The sequence below is a fragment of the Haematobia irritans genome, unplaced genomic scaffold (assembly GCF_050003625.1).
Source record: "Haematobia irritans isolate KBUSLIRL unplaced genomic scaffold, ASM5000362v1 scaffold_8, whole genome shotgun sequence".
In the NCBI taxonomy this organism is placed as follows: Eukaryota; Metazoa; Arthropoda; class Insecta; order Diptera; family Muscidae; genus Haematobia; species Haematobia irritans.
This window is the reverse complement of record NW_027445841.1, coordinates 960,369-982,231: the sequence shown is the minus strand read 5'-3', so window position 1 is coordinate 982,231 and position 21,863 is coordinate 960,369. Positions and strand designations below refer to the sequence as shown.

Here is a 21,863-nt window from a genome sequence, read left to right as displayed (position 1 = left end):
ATAGGATAATTATATCTAAATCTGATACGATTTCTATGGTAGTTTGCAGATGTAATTGATATTACAAAATATTACATTGTGCGAACTTGGATTAAGATCGGTTAATAAATAAGGTTATTATGACCAAATTTCTGCTGCCCGATTCCATGTTTAGCTCAATGAAAAGGGACCCCCTGTTTATAGCCGAGTTGGAAATGGGTTTCACATTACGGTTAAGCCACTTAGAGATGCTTTAATACACGCAGCATTACCAAGCAGAGGAGAAATATGATCACCTCTTAGAGAAAAATATTATTTTTGGATGGGAACATGGAACATTTTGCCGTAAAAATGTTGGTTTCTCTCCAAACATAAAATGATTGTCGAAATCAAATACATAATGCCCGAAAAAATAAGATGGTTGCGACCAACATGTTACATGTTCACTGTCTATAAGGTGATCATATTCCTTATTTGGGTGTATTGAGAGGAATTAAACCACCGTCGAAAAAGTTTTTTAGTATAAACAGGGAATGAACCCATGCATAGCTTACAAGGGCTAGGGCTAGATCAGGACGTGATTCTGTGTGGTTTGCGGCATACAAATATTTGTTCTATGCGATCATTAAATGTTGGGATTATAATGAAAATCAAATCGTCGACTTTTCGACAATTTTTTCTAATTTTGAAAAAGTAGACTTTTATGAAAAGTATTTTCTGTATAAAAATAGCTATATATATAAAATCGTTAAAATCGACTTTAATTAAAATTAAAATTTAACAAATTTTGATGTCACGACTTTCGAATTTTAGGTATAAAAATTTGATCACTAAAAAGTCGATTTTGACCACCAATTTTCAAAAAAAAAAATAAAAAAATACAAAAATTCTATGAATCGATTTAGAAAATTACAAAAAGTCGCTCTCAATTTTTTTTTTTGACAAAAAGTGGATATATTTTCCAACTTTTTACAAAATTGGAAAAGTTATGTTTTCCATATTTCGAAAATTTGAGAAATTTGATTTTCGACTTTAGTGAAAATTCATATTTAACCCTGGAAAGTCATGCTTATTTTTCGTACACTTACGTCTTCCTTCGTCATTTTGACTACGGCTTACCAAAATTGGTTTATTTTCTTATTCAATTTGTTTTTAATTAGTATAAAACAAAAATGCATAAAATGGTTAAATTTATAATTTACCAATCGACCAAAAAGCATTTTAGATCGAAAATGAAATTATGCTTCGTCATTTTGACGAAGGATGACTGTATAGGGTTAAAACATTTTTACGTCTTTCGACTTTTTGGTGAATTTTAGGTATAAACAAGTAAGTAAAATCTAAAGTCGGGCGGAGCCGACTATATTATACCCTTTACCGCTATGTAGACCAAAATTTGTGTTATTATGAAGGTTTATATTCCCATATACAAATATTTATATCTTAAACGATTTGGAGACAAGTTTTTGTACTTCTACAAAATCTCTAGAATTAAAATTTAAACCGGCTAACGCCCTGGGATAAACACAATGTTTGTAAAAACTAAGGGAAATATATAGCTAGACCAATTTTAATGCAATTGTACAAAAGAGCATTTGTGATATATCGGGCTATAAATACGTATCCGAGATATAGGACAATTTGAGTAATATTAACAATATTTGCTACTTAGCAGTGGCGATTTTCCAAGGATATGGTTAGATCTCGCCAAGATATGTGATCAATTATGGGTTGTGATATAAGTTCGCCAAGTCGGAGCTTTATTTAAAACTCAACCATTCTGTTGAAAGTCTGACATTACAGTGTGTAGGGTATGAGTACAATATGGGGAAATCATCACAGAATTTTGTGTAAATGTTACCCACATTTTTGGCCATATTTGTATAAACCGGAAGAACAAATATATGGAAGCTTTATCTAAATCTAAACCAATGAGATCAAGATGACACACTTAATATGCTATATATTAAATAGTCATAACTAGTATTAACCCTATTTCATGTAGTTATGTTTTTTCCTAAACAATCTAAGTAACATCTGAAATATTTTATGTCACATACTATAATTATAAGATTATAAATCTTGTTGTATGTGAGGCAATAAATAAACTAAACTTGAATATATTCTCTGTGGAAACTATACAGGCAATTGGAGGAAACTTCCATTGAAAATGGGTCTAAAATATGAAACATTTTACCCTATTTCCCCAACTCTGACGTACATATATATGATAGCTATATCTAAATCTGAACCGATTTTGACCAAATTTCACATGCATAGTTCTGCTACCTCTGCAAATAAATGGGAGAATAACTTTGGCCTCCGTGATCATATGAGTGTAAATCGGGCGAAAGATATATATGGGAGCTATATATAAATCTGAATTGATTTCAACCAAATTTGGCACACTTAACGATACTTCTAAACGGTACTTAGAGAGCCAGAATTGAAATATGGGGGTCGCTTATAACATATGGGGCCTATATACAATTATGAACTTGATATGGACCAATTTTTGTGTGATTGGGGATCGATTTATCTGAGGGGTATATATAACTATAGACCGATATGGACATGGTTGTTAGGCATGGTTGTTAACAGGGTTGGCCTGTCGCAAACTGTGACTTTTGCGACACCCATTTACGACGGTATAATACGTATGTCGCAAAAGTCGTAAACCTAGTGTAGAAAACCTAATTTGGAATTAAAGAAATTGTGAATATTTTTTAATTTAATTTAGTTAAGCTCCCCGATAAACTATACTTTGTCGAAAGTCATGCAAAAGTCGATATGTCGATTTTGGATTCCTAGCTTCAAAGTAAGCCTAAACTACTGAGATTGCATTTAAAAATATTGTTTTCTCTGAGTGTATACAGTAAAACATTTTATAGAATGCTTATCGCCAAAAAGCAAAAGAGCAAACATCTCCCACATTTCCCTTTTCGAATATTCCATACACTACAAATAGGACAATTGTTTTGGAATAATTAATTACTTGTGTATGGATAGGTATTATTTTCCATTTTTTTTTAAGTAATAATATTTATTTGTATTTTGTTTACGATGATAGTGTCATAGTTGTAATAAATATATTTATATATGTATGAATGTATTGTAGGTAAATTGTAGAATAGTATTTTGTCATGTTCCTTTTAATGATAGGTAATAATATCAATAAATATTTAGAATTTGAATACAAGCTTTATTTAGCCATTTTGCATTTGTTTGGTTTTTTGTCTTTAAATTTTCGGGGTATAATAAATATTTGTGGTAAATTTTGAGGGTATTTTTCTTTATTATATTTTGGACATAGCTCACAATTTTTGGTAGTTGTTTTTTTTTTTTATTTCTTCTAAGAGGATTCAAATTTGATTTTATTTTATCAATAGTTTGTAATGATTTTTCTTGTTAATTTCATTTTTTCGAGAATATATAAGTCTTGAGGTATGATGATTATTAATTCGTTTAAATTTCAAATCTGTTAAGGATTTGCTTTATGTTATGTGTTTGTATTAGTATTTGCTTAATTGTTTTCTTTGAATTTTTACTTGAGTATGCATTTTTTGTATGTGGATGTGTGTGTGTGTGTATTATTTAATAATATTAATAATGATTTATATGATTTATATCAGTCAAATTAGATTAATGGGAATATCAATGATTTGCTTAAAAAATTTGATGATAGTTTTGTGTCGCTTTTTAAAAAAGTCCACCTTGTTATTTCTGTCTTATTCAATAAAATTGTTTTTATTTATATACGAGTGTGTGCATGCGAAGAAGATGTATTTATGAATAGCTATGTGTTGAGATATTTTTTCAATTTAAATGAGATCATAGTTTTTTTTTTTTTAATTTAGAGTCTTTTGAACTTTTATTGCATAATGAGTCCTTTATATGGAGAAAGATGATCAAATCCTTAGAGGCTTATTTTATTTAAAATATATGTTATGGTTAAACTTATTTTAAAAATATTTTAAAATAAGTATCTATTTACAATTCTTAAACTAGTCATAATGCTTTTAGCACTGTTTATCAAAATACCTAAAATTTTAAAAGTACTAATAATACTTAGGACCTAGACTGGACACTGGAAGATTTTCAAAGTGGAAAGTTTTTAAGGTAATAAAATTCTAATGTCATGCCATGTTTAGTTATGCTATAATTTTAATGTAAATAGGTCAGTTTAAATGGTAAGTTTGAAGAAGTTAAATCTGAAATCACCATATATAGGGAGGCTTTTAGAAATATTTTGATTTGCGCATTTTAAATTTCGAGGAAAATTTTTCAAGGGAATGAGATGAAAACTTCGCTTTTCCCCATTCCCGAACAAGTGAAAATCTGGGACCTATATTAGTTTATGGATCTACGTATATGGACCTATTTAAGCCCGAATTACTTGAAATTTTCAGAGAACTTAGAGGGTGATCGTATGGTACCCTTTTTCATATTTGGTCGGTACTCCTCTAGATATTTGAAAATTGTTCTCCGAGTTGCTTAAAATGTTCTGGTGGTGTTGGCCTTTAGATAACAGGTTGGCTGATAAGTCCCAGGTCTGACACATAAAGGGTGGTTAAATTGTAAGGGCCGATGTTGAATGTGAACCACACCTAAACGCCAAGTTTTTTTCCGAATTTTATTTGACATTTCTCTATTTCAGACTTACTCGATTTGAACCATGGAGAGATACACAATCCAACAACGTGTTAAAGTTAACCAGACTTAGTATGAAAATGGGTGTTCAAATCAAAATGCATATCGTGCACCTTCATCTTCAGTGATGAGGCACATTTTCACCTCAGTGGATTCGTCAATAAACAGAATTGCCGCATTTGGGCGAATGAGAATTCAAGAGTGATTGTCGAAAAACCAATGCACCTACAAAGAGTGACTGTTTGGTGCGGTTTATGGGCTGGCGGCATCATCGGGCCGTATTTTTTCCAAAATGAGACCGGTCAGGCAGTTACTGTGAATGGTGGTCGCTATCGTGAGATGATAACGAACTTTTTATGGTCCGAATTGGAAGATATTCAGCAGGACGGTGCCACTTGCCACACAGCTAATGAAACAATGACTCTTTTGCGCAACAAATTCAATGGCCGTGTTATCTCACGTAATGGCGATGTCAATTGGCCGCCAAGATCATGTGATCTGACACCGCTGGACTTTTTTCTTTGGGGTTATTTGAAAGAAACGGTGTACGTCGATAAGCCAGCAACAATTCAACAGCTAAAGGATGAGATAATTCGGCACATTAGCGGCAAAGAACCTCCATTATGCCTTAGCGTCATCGAAAATTTGGACCATCGGAATGTGTGCCACCGAGGTCGCGGCGCCCATTTGGCCGATATTTTGTTCCATACATAATTGAGTAGTACCAATATATCATAATAAAATAAAATTACAATAATTTCCTAAATAGTATGTGTTTTATTCAAAATCAACATCGGCCTTCGAAATTTTAACCACCCTTTAGATGGCGTCGCTAGTATTAAATGCATATTATTTTTATATAGTATAAACCTTCAAATGATTTGTGTCAAAATTTGACGTCTGTAAGTCAATTTGTTTGTGAGATAGATCGTCTTTTGTGAAGCAACTTTTGTTATTGTGAAAAAAATGGGAAAAAAAGGAATTTCGTGTTTTGATAAAATACTGTTTTCTGAAGGGAAACAATACGGTGGAACCAAAAACTTGGCTTGATAATGAGTTTCCGGACTCTGCCCCAGGGAAATCAACAATAATTGATTGGTATGCAAAATTCAAGCGTGGTGAAATGAGCACGGAGGACGGTGAACGCAGTGGACGCCAGAAAGAGGTGGTTACCGACGAAAACATCAAAAAAATCCACAAAATGATTTTGAATGACCGTAAAATAAAGTTGATCGAGATAGCAGAGGCCTTAAAGATATCAAAGGAACGTGTTGGTCATATCATTCATCAATATTTGGATATGCGGATGCTCTGTGCAAAATGGGTGCCGCGCGAGCTCACATTTGATCAAAAACAACAACGTGTTGATTATTCTGAGTGGTGTTTGCAGCTGTTAACTCGTAATACACCCGAGTTTTTCAGTCGATATGTGACAATGGATGAAACATGGCTCCATCACTACACTCCTGAGTCCAATCGACAGTCGGTTGAGTGGACAGCGAACGGTGAACCGTCTCCGAAGCGTGGAAAGACTCAAAAGTCCACTGGCAAAGTAATGGCCTTTTGGGATGCGCATGGAATAACTTTTATCGATTATCTTGAAAAGGGAAAAACCATCAACAGTGACTATTATATGCCGTTATTGGGGCGTTTGAAGGTCGAAATCGCGGCAAAACGGCCCCATATGAAGAAGAAAAAGTGTTGTTCCGCCAAGACAACGCACCGGGCCACAAGTCATTGAAAACGATGGCAAAAATTCATGAATTGGGCTTCGAATTGCTTCCCCACCCACCGTATTCTTCATCGACTTTTTCTTGTTCTCAGACCTCAAAAGGATGCTCGCAGGGAAAAAATTTGGCTGCAATGAAGAGGTGATCGCCGAAACTGAGGCCTATTTTGAGGCAAAATCGAAGGAGAACTACCAAAACGGTATCATTGGAATTGGAAGGTTGTTATAATCGTTGTATCGCTCTTGAAGGGAACTATGTTGAATAAGAAAAACGAATTTTGACAAAAAAAAATGTGTGTTTTCTTTGTTAGACCGGGGACTTATCAGCCAACCTGTTAGGGTGTACAAAACCGACAACGATTAACCGGATTCAGTTACACAAACCGAAACCGGATAGTGAAAAAATTGGAATTTTCAGTTAACAGCGAAAACCGGGGTTTGACCATCGGTTAACCGGTTTTCTGTATTTCAACGAAATTTCTTTCTATTTCTTCATATATTTCTTCCAAACGTGAAATTTTTTGCAGAGTATACTGAAGGTGAGAAGCAAATGACTACCCTACGGGAAATTAGTGCAGATTGCCACTAATGGAGCCATTACAGGACTTTTACTAGTGCTCCAGTCATATAATTTATTGATTTTCTATACTCACTTGATATTAAAATCTTTTTGAATCCACACTTTTACTACAATACAAGTATCAGAATTATTTATTGTTCAACATATTCCTTTCTGATGTGATACGAATGGAAACAGGGTCCTGTTTTATGAGCAGTTGCCTATGGGGTAGTCCTACCAAGTGGTTCCAGGACGTGTCCTTTGAGATGAGTCCAAGTCGTGTCCTAAAGTGTAAATTTTCCCAGCCAATGACAATCCCAAGTTAAAGTGACCGGTCCATTCCATACGCTCGGACCAGAACTGTGACTGGTCCATAGAAACCAGGGACTAACCCTATAACCCAGGTCCTGGGGTTGATGCATTTCCCGTAGGGTACTTACAACACAGTTTCACTAAGTAAATGAAGAGATTTTAGTCAAACGACATTCCACTTATTTGTAAAGTCCTTTCTTTGAGCACAAATAAACTCGAATTTATGTTATACGGGAAGTCCCTATAGGCCCAAACCTCACCAAAGCTTAACCGCGGGTTGTTGCGAGAGTTACCGAGCGATGATTAAACACCTCTTGAGTGAGTGTCCTGCATTTTGTGTAAGGCGTAAGCGAATTTTAGGGGCATATAGCTTTAAATTACTGGCGGACCTGAAAAACGTTAACTTAAGCAGTCTGTTAATGTTTTTGGAACAATCTGATTGGTTCAACAAAAGAAAATAATACTGAAGGTTCAGTGGTTAAAACTAGAAGTGCCCATATGTAATAGGTACGTTTAGTTAAATGTGGTATCACAATGGACTAAATAGTCTAAGGGCGTTTTCGTTTCGCAAAAAATATGTTGCCTTGGTGTTACACTACTTTTTCCCTCAATGTATTTTCGCCTAAATGATAGTGTCATTCCAAAGTTATTGTTAATTCAAAGTATTGCGAGGGATCCAGGACCCAAAAGCAATGACAGTGTCCTTCATATTTTGTAATCAATTTCGAGAATGTTGCACCTTTTTCCCCAATCGAAATCGCCATAAGTGAGCCTGAAACTTAATCGGGCTGCCACTTTAACCTAACCTAACCTAGGTATTTTCTGGATCACTTAGATTATTCAGTCCATTGTGATACCACACTTAACTAAAAGTACCTATTAAATATGGGCACTTCTAGTTTTAACCACTGAACCTACTCGATTATTTTCTTCTGTTGCACCAACCAGATTGCTCCAAAACCGGCCAGCATACTGCTTAAGTTAACATTTTCCAGGTCCTACAGTAATCTAAAGCTGTATGCTTCTAAAATTCGCTTACGCCTTACACAAGAGGTGTCTAATTGATTCATTTTCTTCCGTATCATGACAGTTCATGCAGTAATTATTATACATCGCGTGGTCTGATCTTCGAACTTGACCTCGCGCAAAATTTCTGAATTATAGCTCCATTATTGAATGTGAATAGTAAGATTACAACAGACAGACGGGCATCATTAGATCATTTCTGATCTAGAATATACGTATATATGTGATCTGGAATCGATATTTCTATGTGTTACAAACGGAATGGCAAACTGATCCTATAGTGGTGGCTATAAAAGCGTGAATACACTTTCCAAAACTATCTTCCATTTCAGATCTATATCACTGGCTAATATACAGCACTAAAATCAACTACAAAACCATAATTGTAATTAAAATACATTGTTTATAAAAATTGATCATCTTTCAAAAACAAAAACCAAAACTATTAAAAATATTACTAAAGACTCTAAATAAATGTTAAGACATTCTTTTCGAGTAAGAAACCCATGGAATGCTAATTGCCAGCTAATTGTTTTTTTTTTTTGCCATGAATATAGCATATTTTTGTAGATTAGTTGCTTATTGATTTGATTTGATTGTTGTTGGTCTTTAGGTGATTTGAATATTACTTTTGTTATAGTAGTGGTGGTTGTTATATGGTTTCATTTGCGGTTGTTGTTGCTGTTGTCATTCTTGTGGTTGTTGATATTCGTGGTGTTTGTAAGGCACTCCTTAGTTGAGAGATAGGATATTAACGGATATTTCCAGAGAGAGCAACTATTGTCTTGATTGTTATTATGTTCATATTTTCTTTCTTTCTCATCTATGTCTAAGAAATTCATTCACATCTTCTATTGGAAGGAGGGCGGGGGGTTATATTTTTTTGTTTGTTCTTTAAATTCTTTAGAGTTTTAGGTCCATTCTATTTACGATCTTGAGGGTAAAGGGAGGGAGGTATACATCTGACTATTTATGATAATTGGTTCCATTATTTTGTTTTTAATTTTTTACTTGTTTTCAATCCATATAATCTCAAAGTAAATTTAGAAAATATTTCAACATACGCTGTAGCTATGGAGCTGGACTCGGTGGTAAATGATGATGATGGGGACCGCTATAACCCAAACGATATTCAAATTGATCACTATCTGTGGTGGAAGAACTTAGAGTGGAAGATGGATGATCTTTGGCCGTTGCATAGGAGGAGTGTGGTGTGGCAGCATTTGTGGTATTTTGATGTTGCTGTTGACGCCACAACATCTCATTTTGCTTAACGGTGGAAGCATGAATTTTCTCTGGCCATTGAAATTCTGTGGCTGTAGTACCGTGCTCTTGATTATCATTAAGCGCTGACGGTGGACTACGGCCTGTTAGACGAGTAACATCAAATTCTTGGAAAACTGAAGAGTTGCCAATGATATTACGTGAAAATGGTGTAGCCGCAGAAGATGCCGATGAGGATCCCGATCCTGAATTATTGGAGACACTGGAAACTTTAAAAGTTTTTGGTGTCTTATTAAGCACTGGGACATTATAATTCTTTTTGGGTGCTTTACTACCACCACCAAAATCATACAACCTTTCCTCATAGGGATAGGATTCTTCGTAGGGATTACGATTGTAGGGACGCTGGGATGAACCCAAACCAGCCACAGTATTGCGTCCACCACCTCCGCCATAGTTATAGTGTGGAGCCGATTTAATACTAGCATTCGATCCATACATTTTACTCTTTCTGGCATGAACATCATCACGATCATCTTGTATCGATTCAGAGAAAACTTTTCGCGTATAGCCTTGACGGCGATGACGACGTGGATACAAACTTCCTGAGCTGGTGGTTCGTGATCGTATATCACATTCGGATCGTGCCATACTACGATCCATATCACTCTCATCATCATCGGTACTGGAAGAACTTGTGGCCACTTGCGGCATGGGATTATAGCTTAAACGCCTAAGCGTGCGAGCTCTTATCGAGCGTGATTTGTAAGAAGATTTCGGTTTGTGCTGCATATCCTGAGGGTCCAGAGACAATTGTTTGGCTTTGCTGCCCCGTTTATCTCTTAGTGACAAACCATCGCGATTTAAATTGTCAGTGAAAGACATAGAACGGCGTCTCTGTTGATCATGATGTAGACCACCATTGTAATTATCCGAATGTTCATCAATTCTCAATTGCTGACTGGGTGAGTAAATCGAGGTATTGCTTGATTTGTGCATGCCCGATACTGAACGGAATGGTGATACCAGATTCTCATCGCCATATTTGAAGATTTGCTCACTTTTGAAATTGGCATAGCCACTACCACCTCCACTGCCACCACTTCCATTACCGGCTCCACCGCCACCACCACTGCTACCACCACCACCACCCAACATACTGGGTGAGGGAAAACTCAAATCCTTGGGACTAAAATAACTATCTTGGGGACTATAACTAGACTTTTGACTACTACGGCGAGACAGTGATATCGTATCTCTGGATGCAAATCCTGTATCCGGTGTACTTGACCTTTTGTCATGGGAACTTTGTTGCTGCTTAATATTATTGCTATTACTGTTCATCTGTTGAGCCTGGGAGCTCATCAATTGTAAATGTTTATCTAAATGATTGGTGGCCGCTTTAAAATCGAATGTTGTTGTGGTTGTATGTTTACCATTTTGATAATTATAAACGGTGGCCGAATTTAGGCTACCCGTAGCACTACTTATTTCATCATCTAACGATGAGACAATACTCGAAAATTGGTCATTGAGTATGGTCTCATCGGAATCGTTTTTATCTACATCCGTATAGGTATGCATAAAATCTAAATTTAAAGCCTTAAGAGTATTTTCAATGTCCAAGAGATTTTCGGATAAGGTTTTCTTATCCTTACGAGGACTTTCCGTTATGGCATCCGTAAATTCTAGAGAGGGCGGCGGAGTGGGAGCTGTAAAAGAGCTACGACTACCAAATTGTAAAGGACGTGATAGGATTTCACGTGATTTCTCAAAACAAAAATCGGAACTTTCTTTATCGAACAGCGGTATGCGTATATCGCTGGATGATTTTTCCATTGTATTCATGTCGTTTGATATGGAACGAAAACACTGTTTTTTGGGTAATTTTGTTTTTGGTTAAAAATTGGTAAAAAAAAAACAAAGCAAAATAATTTTCAAAAAATAATAATCGAGAAATAGAAGAAGAGAAAAAGAGATGCACAAAATATTTTTTGATTAAATTATTTTATTGTGTTAAATATAAATAGTCCAAAAAAATAAAAATCCAAAAATATTTTTCTATAAAAAATATCCCATAGCTAATCCAACCAAACATTCCGAAATCCATTGTCTTCAGTATCAAAGATATAGAAATTGATCAGAAGACGAAATCCTAAAGTCGTGCAAAACTGTCTATAGTGTACACTACTTTACAGACGGCAACAATAACAAAGGCTCCCACGATGATCACCTGCATTGAAGACGAAGCGAAAAAATTATCTCTCACATGGGGGAAGTACTGACAATGGCCCCAGCTGGACTATTGTCTGTCTTTCTTTCTTATGCAACGACCAAAGGTGTATAGATATGACAAAGTACGTCAAGCACGGCGAATAAGGACGGACACTTAAGAATTATTTCAACATGCGAGACATTTCGTTTGCGTGATCACGACTCTTGGTATTTGGAGTAGACCACCATGGGAGGAAGAAATTGAGAAATATTGCATAGAGGAATCACAATGGACATATAGTGATCTTAATGGGCTTAAATTCAAGAATTGATGTCATGTTCTACAAACTAACCTAACCATTGCCCGCCATTTCTGAGGGCTTCGGCCGCCTGCCCATAATTCTCATATACTTTGAGATACGGACGTATATATTTCAACGAATGACAAATGCAAGTTTTTCAAAACTACAACAATCGCCGCATTAGTGAACTATCACCTACTCTCTTCTTAGTATTGCTGGCAGGGATACGGGGAAATCATAAAAGCAATAGCATTATCCTAAGGTAAAGTTGGGACACCTGTAAAAGACCACTCGAACATCGGCATAAGGTATACAGAATTACAGTAACCTTTGGTAACGTAACACTGATCATCGGAGGAGGTGGACGAACGTTTTGAACCGAGGAGGGTCATTCATTGTGTCCTTGGTCTCCGAGCCACATACACGCCATTATTTATAGATAGAATTATCAACAGAGCCTACGCCATAAAGACGCTTGTTCCCGATAGGTTTTGATGCTCATATCGAAACACCTGCACAGAAAAAAATTTCACGGACATTTTTCCAATTAAAATCTTAATTGAGTTTTAAAAAATATTCAATTAAAAATTTAATTGAATCAACAAATTTTATAATTGAAATAAAAATCAATCACACAAATTAATAGTATCAATTAATTTTTTAATTGATACTATCATTCCTGTGATTGAAGACATTTCAATTAAAAAATTAATTGGATCAATTAATTTCGTGATTGATTCAGAAAAAAATTTTTTTGTGTGTGGACTTACCAGTTGCCACTCGAGTCAAAAATTATCTACCAAAATTTAGAGAACATTTTATCAAAAACTAGCAAACAAAAAAAATTTTATTTCTATAGAAAATTTTGTCAAAATTCTATTTCTATAGAAAATTTGATTAACATTTTATTTTATTTTGTCAAAATTTTATTTCTATAGAAAATTTTGTCAAAATTTTATTTCTATAGAAAATTTTGTCAACATTTTGTTTCTATAGAAAATTTTGTCATAATTTTATTTCTATAGAAAATGTTGTCAAAATTTTATTTCTATAGAAAATTTTGTCATAATTTTATTTCTATAGAAAATTTGGTCAAAATTTTATTTACATAGAAAATTTTGTCAAATTTTTTTCTATAGAAAATTTGGTCAAAATTTTATGTCTATAGAAATTTTTGTCAAATTTTAATTTCTATAGAAAATTTTGTCAAAATTTTATTTCTATAGAAAATTTTGTCCAAATTTTATTTCTATAGAAAATTTTGTCAAAATTTTATTTCTATAGTTTAGTCAATATATGGTTTTAAGCTGAATGATTAAAGAACAAAAACCAACAATAACAAACAAAACGAAAAAAATTTTATTTCTATAGAAAATTTTGTTAAAATTTTATTTCTATAGAAAATTTTGTCAAAATTTTATTTCTATAGAAAATTTTGTCAAAATTTTATTTCTATAGAAAATTTTGTCAAAATATCTCTATGAAAATTTTGTCAAATTTTGTCTATGAAAAATTTTGTAAATATTTTATTTCTATAGAAAATTTATTTATTAAATTGGAGAGGAATATTTTACAAAATCTACCAAAACATGAAGAATACTACCAATCTACTAAGCAGTAAAAAATCTACAATTTTTGATAGAATTCTACCAAATGTGGCAACCGTGCTTACCAGGAGTTTGGCAGCTGACCATTTTCCTCAATTTGATGGAGGAATCTCCTATAGCAAGCTTGGGTGGTTTTGGCCCAACAATGATCGTGCAAGTACAGCTGCCTCAACTTCTATCCGGAATTGACAGAATCGTGGCCGATCTGGGATCAGGTGTATTACCCCTGTCTTGCGAAACCCATCCGTCTCACTTTTATATCATAATAACCTCTTGAACTTAATAGGTGATCTAGGTTAGGTTAGGTTAGGTTAGGTTAGGTGCCAGCCCGATGTATCAGGCTCACTTAGACTATTCAGTCCATTGTGATACCACATCGGTGAACTTCTCTCTTATCACTGAGTGCTGGCCGATTCCATGTTAAGCTCAATAACAAGGGACCTCCTTTTTATAGCCGAGTCCGAACGGCGTTCCACATAGGTGATCTAGGACCTCAACATCCACATGTGTGGCTGAGTATTCCCGTATAATATACTGTTTATCTTTAGTTCAGATATAGACAGCAAAATCAAAAGCTCGTAATATTTATTGCTTTTCATTATTAATGGCATACCTTCCTTTTAAATATGAAATAAAGATCAGATCTCAAAAATGTTTTTTTGTTTTTTTTTGAATACCAAAATAACACCTCTTATTGGAAAATCCTTTTATTTAACTGCCCGCTTATTTCACTTAATCCTATGCAGGATAACGTTATATTTCTTTGCCTTTCTAGAACGATTACTAGTCCAGTGTAGAGAACATTTCTTATACCAAATAACGACGAGTCCGAATGACGTTCTAACAAGACCTAGAGAAATTTCAAATGGCCTCAGTAATACTGAGGGAATTGGTTAACAAGAAAATTTCGGAATGTTTGGGTTGCTGTATAAAAAAATAATGGACTTGCTACGTGAGAATCAAAAATAAAAATAAACTTACCTGTAAATCAGGTATACTTTTCAATTCCTCTGTAAAATTTTTCTTTTTCGAATGTGGCGATAAGGAATTCATATTTGTTGTAGATCCTCCAGTGCCTGGATTATGTAAACCGGAACCATGATTTTTATCGCCACCATGATGACTACTGCCATGACTACTTAGATGTGGAAAACGAAAACTAAATTTTCGTTTAGGACTTTGTGTTGAGGGGGTTTGATCGGATACTAAATCGCACATGGATCTAAAAGAATAATAAAGGACATTGAGTAATTATTGGACAATATATGTAGATTAGGTTATCTATACTAACCTAGCACTAATCTCATTAGCTATTTCGATTGCATGATTTAGTATTTTCTCATCCTTAACCGATATGGGTTTAACAGTACCGCTGGAATTTTTTGACTTCTTAGAAGTATGACCACCTCCGGCACTATTCTTACGTATTAGTTTTGAGGTTAAATCGGAAAAATCACTACGTTTATTGGCCGCACTGTGCGACTCCGATTCAGAGTTTTTTGACGACGATGCTGTGGCACTCATCGATCCAAACATTGAATTGATCTCATCCATTAGAGATGGACCAAAATCTAATTTATCCGGTGTGATTTCATCATCGGATATTTCATGGTATTCATGGGGTTCCTCAAATTGTACACCACTACTACTCGATGCACCACCACCACCATTTGTGATTGATGAATGACGCCACATCAAATTCTCCTTGGCCTCAATGCCATAGTTATTGTTCTGCAAAGCCAATGTCGATGCAGATGAAGTGTTATCATCCAATGTTTTGTGCGTAAAGGGATTTGTATTGTGCAAGGGAAATTCGAATGTTGTGGTTTGACCATTATTCGAAAATTGTTTGGGTGTATTCTCCGTTGAGGGTATAAATGACGGATTCATGGTTGAGTTGTTTTGTGACGAATCATCAGGAAAATATCCACTTGCGGTTTGCAATGAATCTGGACTAGTTGGTGTAGGTGGCAGTAAGAGTGGTGTTTGTTCAATATCTTCTGAAGGTTTATATGGTGTAACAATTTGCCGTGGCACATGATTATACTAAGACAAAAAAAGGATAACCAAAATTAGCAAAGGATTCTGTTATACTCATTCGTACGATAGGTTATGATATAATTCACTTACATTTTGTGTGGTACCTAAAAATGCAATATCACCAAAGGAAGCTCCATCAATGCCAACATGGCCAGTATGTTTAAAATCATTTTGTGGTTTAGAAATCATTTCTGTGCGTAATTTTCTTTTACTGCAACGTTCATTGGCATTACGGGTGAAAGTATCTCTGTAATTGTAGAGAATAAAAATGATTTAAAGATATTTTTGCATAAAAATATTAATTTATTTGTTTTTGTGTTGATAATAAATGGGATAGGATCTAAGTTTAAATAGGGTAACTAATTTCTACTTGGGAGCCCTCTTGCTCGACTTTTGAAATTTTGATCTCTGTTATACTTCACATTTTCAACGAAAGTATAATGTGACCCTGCGATACAACACCGCTACTTCCTGCTGGGGAAAGAGGTCGTTTTGCCACGGTTGTTACAATTCTACCAAAAATGGTAGATTTACTGTTTGGTAGATTGGTAGAATTCTTGATATTTTGGTAGTTTTTGAAAAATATTCCTCTCCACCTAAGAGGTACTTCACAAATTTTCTATTGAAATAATATTTTGATAAAATTTTTAAAAAATAAAAATTTGCAAAATATTCCTCTCCACCTAAGAGGTACTTCAAAATTTTTCTATTGAAATAATAATTTGATAAAATTTTCTATGGAAATAATATTTTGACAATATTTTCTATAAATAAAATTTTGACAAAATTTTCGATAGAAATGAAATTTTGACAAAATTTTTTGTAGAAATGAAATTTTGACAAAATTTTCTATAGAAATAAAATTTTGACAAAATTTACTATAGAAATAAAATTTTGACAAAATTTTCTATAGAAATAAAATTTTGACAAAATTTTCTATGGAAATAAAATTTTGACAAAAATTTCTACAGAAATTAAATTTTGACAAAATTTTCTATAGAAATAAAATTTTAACAAGATTTTCTATAGAAATAAAATTTTAACAAGATTTTCTATAGAAATAAAATTTTGACAAGATTTTCTATAGAAATAAAATTTTGACAAGATTTTCTATAGAAATAAAATTTTGACAAAGTATTCTATAGAAATACAATTTTGACAAAAATTTTCTATAGAAATAAAATTTTGACAACATTTTCTATAGAAATAAGATTTTGACAAACTAGAAAAGTTTGTCAAAATTTTATTTTTTTAGAAGTTTTTGTAGCAATAAAATTTTGAGTTTGATGTGATTTGAGAAGTCAATATTTCAATAAAATTTTCTTTGAAATACATTTTTGACAAAATTTTCTATAGAAATAAAATTTTTACAAAAATTTTCTATAGAAATAAAATTTTGACAAAAATTTTCTATAGAAATAAAATTTTGACAAAATTTTCTATAGAAATATAATTTTGACAAAATTTTCTATAGAAATAAAATTTTAACAAAATTTTCTATAGAAATAAAATTTATACGAAATTTTCTATAGAAATAAAATTTTGACAAAATTTTCTATAGAAATAAAATTTTGACAAAATTTTCTATAGAAATAAAATTTTGACAAAATTTTCTATAGAAATAAAATTTTGACGAAATTTTCTATAGAAATGCAATTTTGACAAAATTATCTATATAAATAAAATTTTGACAAAATTTTCTATAGAAATATAATTTTGACAAAATTTTCAATAAAAATAAAATTTTTACAAAATTTTCTATATAAATAAAATTTTGACAAAGATTTTCTATAGAAATATAATTTTGACAAAATTTTCAATAAAAATAAAATTTTGACAAAATTTTCTATAAAAATAAAATTTTGACAAAATTTTCTATAGAACTAAAATTTTGACAAAATTTTCTATAGAAATAAAATTTTGACCAAATTTGACTATAGAAATAAAATTTTGACAAAATTTTCTATAGAAATACATTTTTGACAAAGTTTTCTATAGAAATAAAATTGTGACAAAAATTTTCTACAGAAATAAAATGTTGACAAAATTTTCTATAGAAATAAAATTGTGACAAAATTTTCTACAGAAAAAAATTTTGACAAAATTTTCTAAAGAAATAAAATTTTGACAAACTAGAAAAGTTTGTCAAAATTTTATTTTTTTAGAAGTTTTTGTAGCAATAAAATTTTGAGTTTGATGTGATTTGAGAAGTCAGAGAAGTCAGTATATTTAAAATTTTTAATTCTCGTTTTGGATCGTACTATCAAAGTCCATTCTGGGTACGTTCTCCCTGTTTGTAGAAGTAGCAATTTTCCCTTATTGGTGCAAGCTAAAAAAATAGGAGTGACCATAAAATAATAAATAAACTTCTAAAATAAAATAAAAATTTCTCCCGAAGAATTTTTTTGTTTTTTTCATAATATCCACACAAATTTGATCAAAAAATGCACAATAAGATTTTTTTATATGATAAATTTTTCTTCAAATTTTTGTATATTTTTGGCTCGAGTGGCAACCGTGCCCATGATCCCATATAGCCTCCCCTTTAAACAAACAAGCATGACACACATACCAAGCATAAAAGTTTTAAAAATTGCTTCTATGGCATCTATTCAAAGATTATACAAATATGAAATGGTTCGCCAGTCGATGACTATTCTCCATCGCTAACTTTAATTTACACGTATCTCTTCTAAATGGAAACTTACCTATTTAACGTTGGAAGACCTTCGACATAAGCCACCGTATTGGAGGGATTAAAGAAACCTGTTTTCCCCGAATTTAATACACCCTTCCAATATGGGGTGCCTGTATTACGATCAAGGACTGTAATAATTTCATTCTGCCTATATATTAAATGTTCATTGTTTTTGGCTTCTAAACAATTTGCCACAGCTTTCAGTTGTTCCGGTTTCATGTCGGGTAACATTTCATAGATCTCCGAAAATTTAGGTCGTTTAGATGGATCATCTTGCCAACATTTCATCATAAGAGTGTAATATTCTCGAGGACAGCATTCGGGTTGTTCAAGACGCTAAAGGAAAAAATCAACGCAATTAAATGTTGACACTTTCATTATTAAATTTTAACAAACCTGAAAATTTGGTGCATCAATAGCCTCCAATATTTGTAATCCTGTTAAAGCTGCCCATGGTTGAAAGCCATAAGAGAACATTTCCCATAAGCATACACCAAATGCCCATACATCCGAAGCATTGGTAAATCTTAAATAGTTTATGCATTCTGGAGCACACCAAGCAATGGGCAGCTTTAGATTTACATTGAAGTTGGTTTTATAATAATCCTTGCCCACTCCTAGGGCACGTGATAAACCGAAATCCGAGATTTTTACTTTGTTTTTACTAAAGACCAATATGTTACGAGCTGCCAAATCTCTACATGGACAAGATTGAATGGATTAAAATGTGGTCTTTATACACAATATTATGGTTATCTTACCGGTGTATCAAGCGTTTATTTTCCAAGTAACGCATACCATTACATATTTGTAAACCGAATTCACATAGCGTGGGTATGGTAAGGAAACTAACTCTTAATCCTGGATCTTTCAGACATTCAAGTAATGATCTTAGATGGGCCAATTCGGTGACTAACATTAATGAATCAGTGGCCAAGACTACACCATATAAACGCACAATATTCTCATGTTCTATGGAATGCATAATAGCTGCTTCTTTCAGAAATTCCATGGGATTCGATTGCATACGTTCGCGACATAAACATTTTATGGCTACTTGAATCTGAAAATAAACAAGAGGTTGATGAATGAATAATCGGCTATGTTGAATATTAAAAATTTCGGTTGTTTTTTTATGATTTCTTGTGATCTATAATATTTTTCTAAACAGCAAGACAAAATATTGCGTCGTATAATTGGACATTTGGGGGTGGTAAGCTACAAACTTCCATATAGAGATTTTTGTTACTGAGTCGGAATGTTTCGCAATTTAATATTAAAATATGAACTGATATTTTCAATTACTGGTCTCAGTTAAAGAGAGACACCGGTGGGTTGGACTCCCATGATGGTCGAATGTGGCCCATCTGATGGCTCCAACCTCTCAGGCGCAAAGGTTGAGTTCTGTCCCCATTCTATTTCACTGTTAAGTGGCCCCTTTCACTACAACACATCTACATGAAAATATATGCAGACTACTGCTCAATAGTTCTTCGTAGCAATTGGTCAAAAAACTTAAAGTGTGTATCAATGATTACTTCCATTCAAGGACCTCGAAGGACAACGTTTTCTGCCCTCCAAATATAGAACAATGATTTATAATTGATTAACTATAAGCTCGATATCATCATACGTGGCCAAAGAATGACGTTCAATAAACTGTTTTTCATATAGAATATGGTTGGTCTGCACCCAATTAAGTGAATATTCTCAAGGAATAGTAGAATATTCTGCGCTACAAACATCCATCGATTTCCAAAATGCTCTCAGAGAATGAGCACTGAAATCTCCTGCCCCAAACAAACTTTTCAAGGGTAGTAGGGAACTCCAAACCATACCAAATTAAGAACTTGACCATCTCAAAGGGCTACACTATAAATTAAACTGCAGAAAAAATCAAATACCAGAAGAGACAAAGAGTCAAAGTCGATTACATCATAGAAGTGCAGAGTTGTACTGGAAAGGAGCTAACACCCATGTCTGCGAATGTTAATTCGCCTGGTCCTGGAAACATTACGGAATTGACGGCCACATCCCTCCAGAAGCATCCAATTGATCACATACAAATATTTTATTAACCAGTTAACAGTTTATCGGACATGATTCTTTGAAAAACGAAATAGACACATTTCTACCCCCAGGTGGGGATGATCCCGCAAGTCAAAATTTTAGGTTACTACGTGTGGAGACTACATCAGCTACGGGATGTAGTCTCTATTTTTGTTTGGGATTTAAGAGAATCTTAAACTTCCCGTCTAAGCGTGCAAGGAAATCCGATGTAATAATGCTTTTCATAGTATTTGAAATCTAAATTCTTCAGATATCTATCCCCATTATTCGAATGAGCACGAGAAGTAAAATATGGAAATGTCAATTGGTAGTTACTGGAAATTTAGATGGTAAATGACCATTCAGTCGGTAGACCGGTGTATATAAAGGTTTTATCAAACATTTACCTATATAAACCAAATTTGACATATCTCTTGAGGGATCAAAAATACCTTTACGTTTTCAAAACTTGGACCGATACACACCATGTTCGGCACTCCCATTTTTTTCAATATTCAATTTATTAAACAATTTAGGCCCATTCGAACTAAACTCTGAATGTTGATCCAGGTATACTTAGACTGTTAGATGGGCGTTCAAAAATTTCTCGATTGAAAAGCTCTATTAAAATCTGACCATTTCTGCTAGAACGTTAAAATAAAAAGTTAGATGACCTAACAGGTTGGCTGATAAGTCCCCGGTCTGACACATAGATGGCGTCGCTAGTATTAAACGCATATTATGTTTATATAGTACCAACCTTCAAATGATTCGTGTCAAAATTCGTGTCGTCTGTAAGTTAATTAGTTTGTGAGATAGAGCGTCTTTTGTGAAGCAACTTTTGTTATTGTGAAAAAAAGTAATGGCCTCTGATTATTGGGATGCATGGAATAATTTTTATCGATTATATTGAGAAGGGAAAAACCATCAACAGTGACTATTATATGGCGTTATTGAAGCGTTTGAAGGTCGAAATCGCGGCAAAACGGCCCCATATGAAGTAGAAAAAAGTGTTGTTCCACCAAGACAACGCACGGTGCCACAAGTCATTGAGAACGATGGCAAAAAATCATGGATTGAGCTTCGAATTGCTTCCCCACCCACCTTATTCTCCAGATCTGGCCCCCAGCGAATTTTCTTGTTCTCAGACCTCAAAAGGATGCTCACAGGGAAAATTTTTGGCTGCAATGAAGAGGTGATCGCCGAAACTGAGGCCTATTTTGAGGCAAAACCGAAGGAGTACTATCAAAATGGTATCAAAAAATTGGAAGGTCATTATAACCGTTGTATCGCTCTTGAAGGGAACTATATTGAATAAAAAAAACGAATTTTGACAACAAAAAAGGTGTTTTTCTTTGTTAGACCGGGGACTTATCAGCCAACCTGTTATAACCTACCGTATTTCATGACCCGGAAAAAGAGGCATAGGCACCTAAAATACATGTATTTCCAATGTGGACCTAAAATACCCATA

The 21,863-nt window shown here is 33.7% G+C and overlaps 1 protein-coding gene across 1 annotated transcript in view; it reads right to left on the bottom strand.

Moving 5' to 3' along the window:
- The window catches only part of LOC142242840 (activated Cdc42 kinase-like), an 83,336-nt gene that overhangs the window by 14,336 nt on the left and 47,137 nt on the right, over nucleotides 1-21,863 (bottom strand). Inside the window, exons 4-9 of the mRNA XM_075314361.1 lie at nucleotides 19,102-19,403; nucleotides 18,737-19,037; nucleotides 18,351-18,676; nucleotides 15,733-15,889; nucleotides 14,894-15,648; nucleotides 14,584-14,824 (exon numbers count right to left, since the gene is read on the bottom strand). Coding sequence (XP_075170476.1) covers nucleotides 14,584-14,824; nucleotides 14,894-15,648; nucleotides 15,733-15,889; nucleotides 18,351-18,676; nucleotides 18,737-19,037; nucleotides 19,102-19,403 — 2,082 coding nt within the window. The remainder of the gene's footprint in view (nucleotides 1-14,583; nucleotides 14,825-14,893; nucleotides 15,649-15,732; nucleotides 15,890-18,350; nucleotides 18,677-18,736; nucleotides 19,038-19,101; nucleotides 19,404-21,863) is intronic.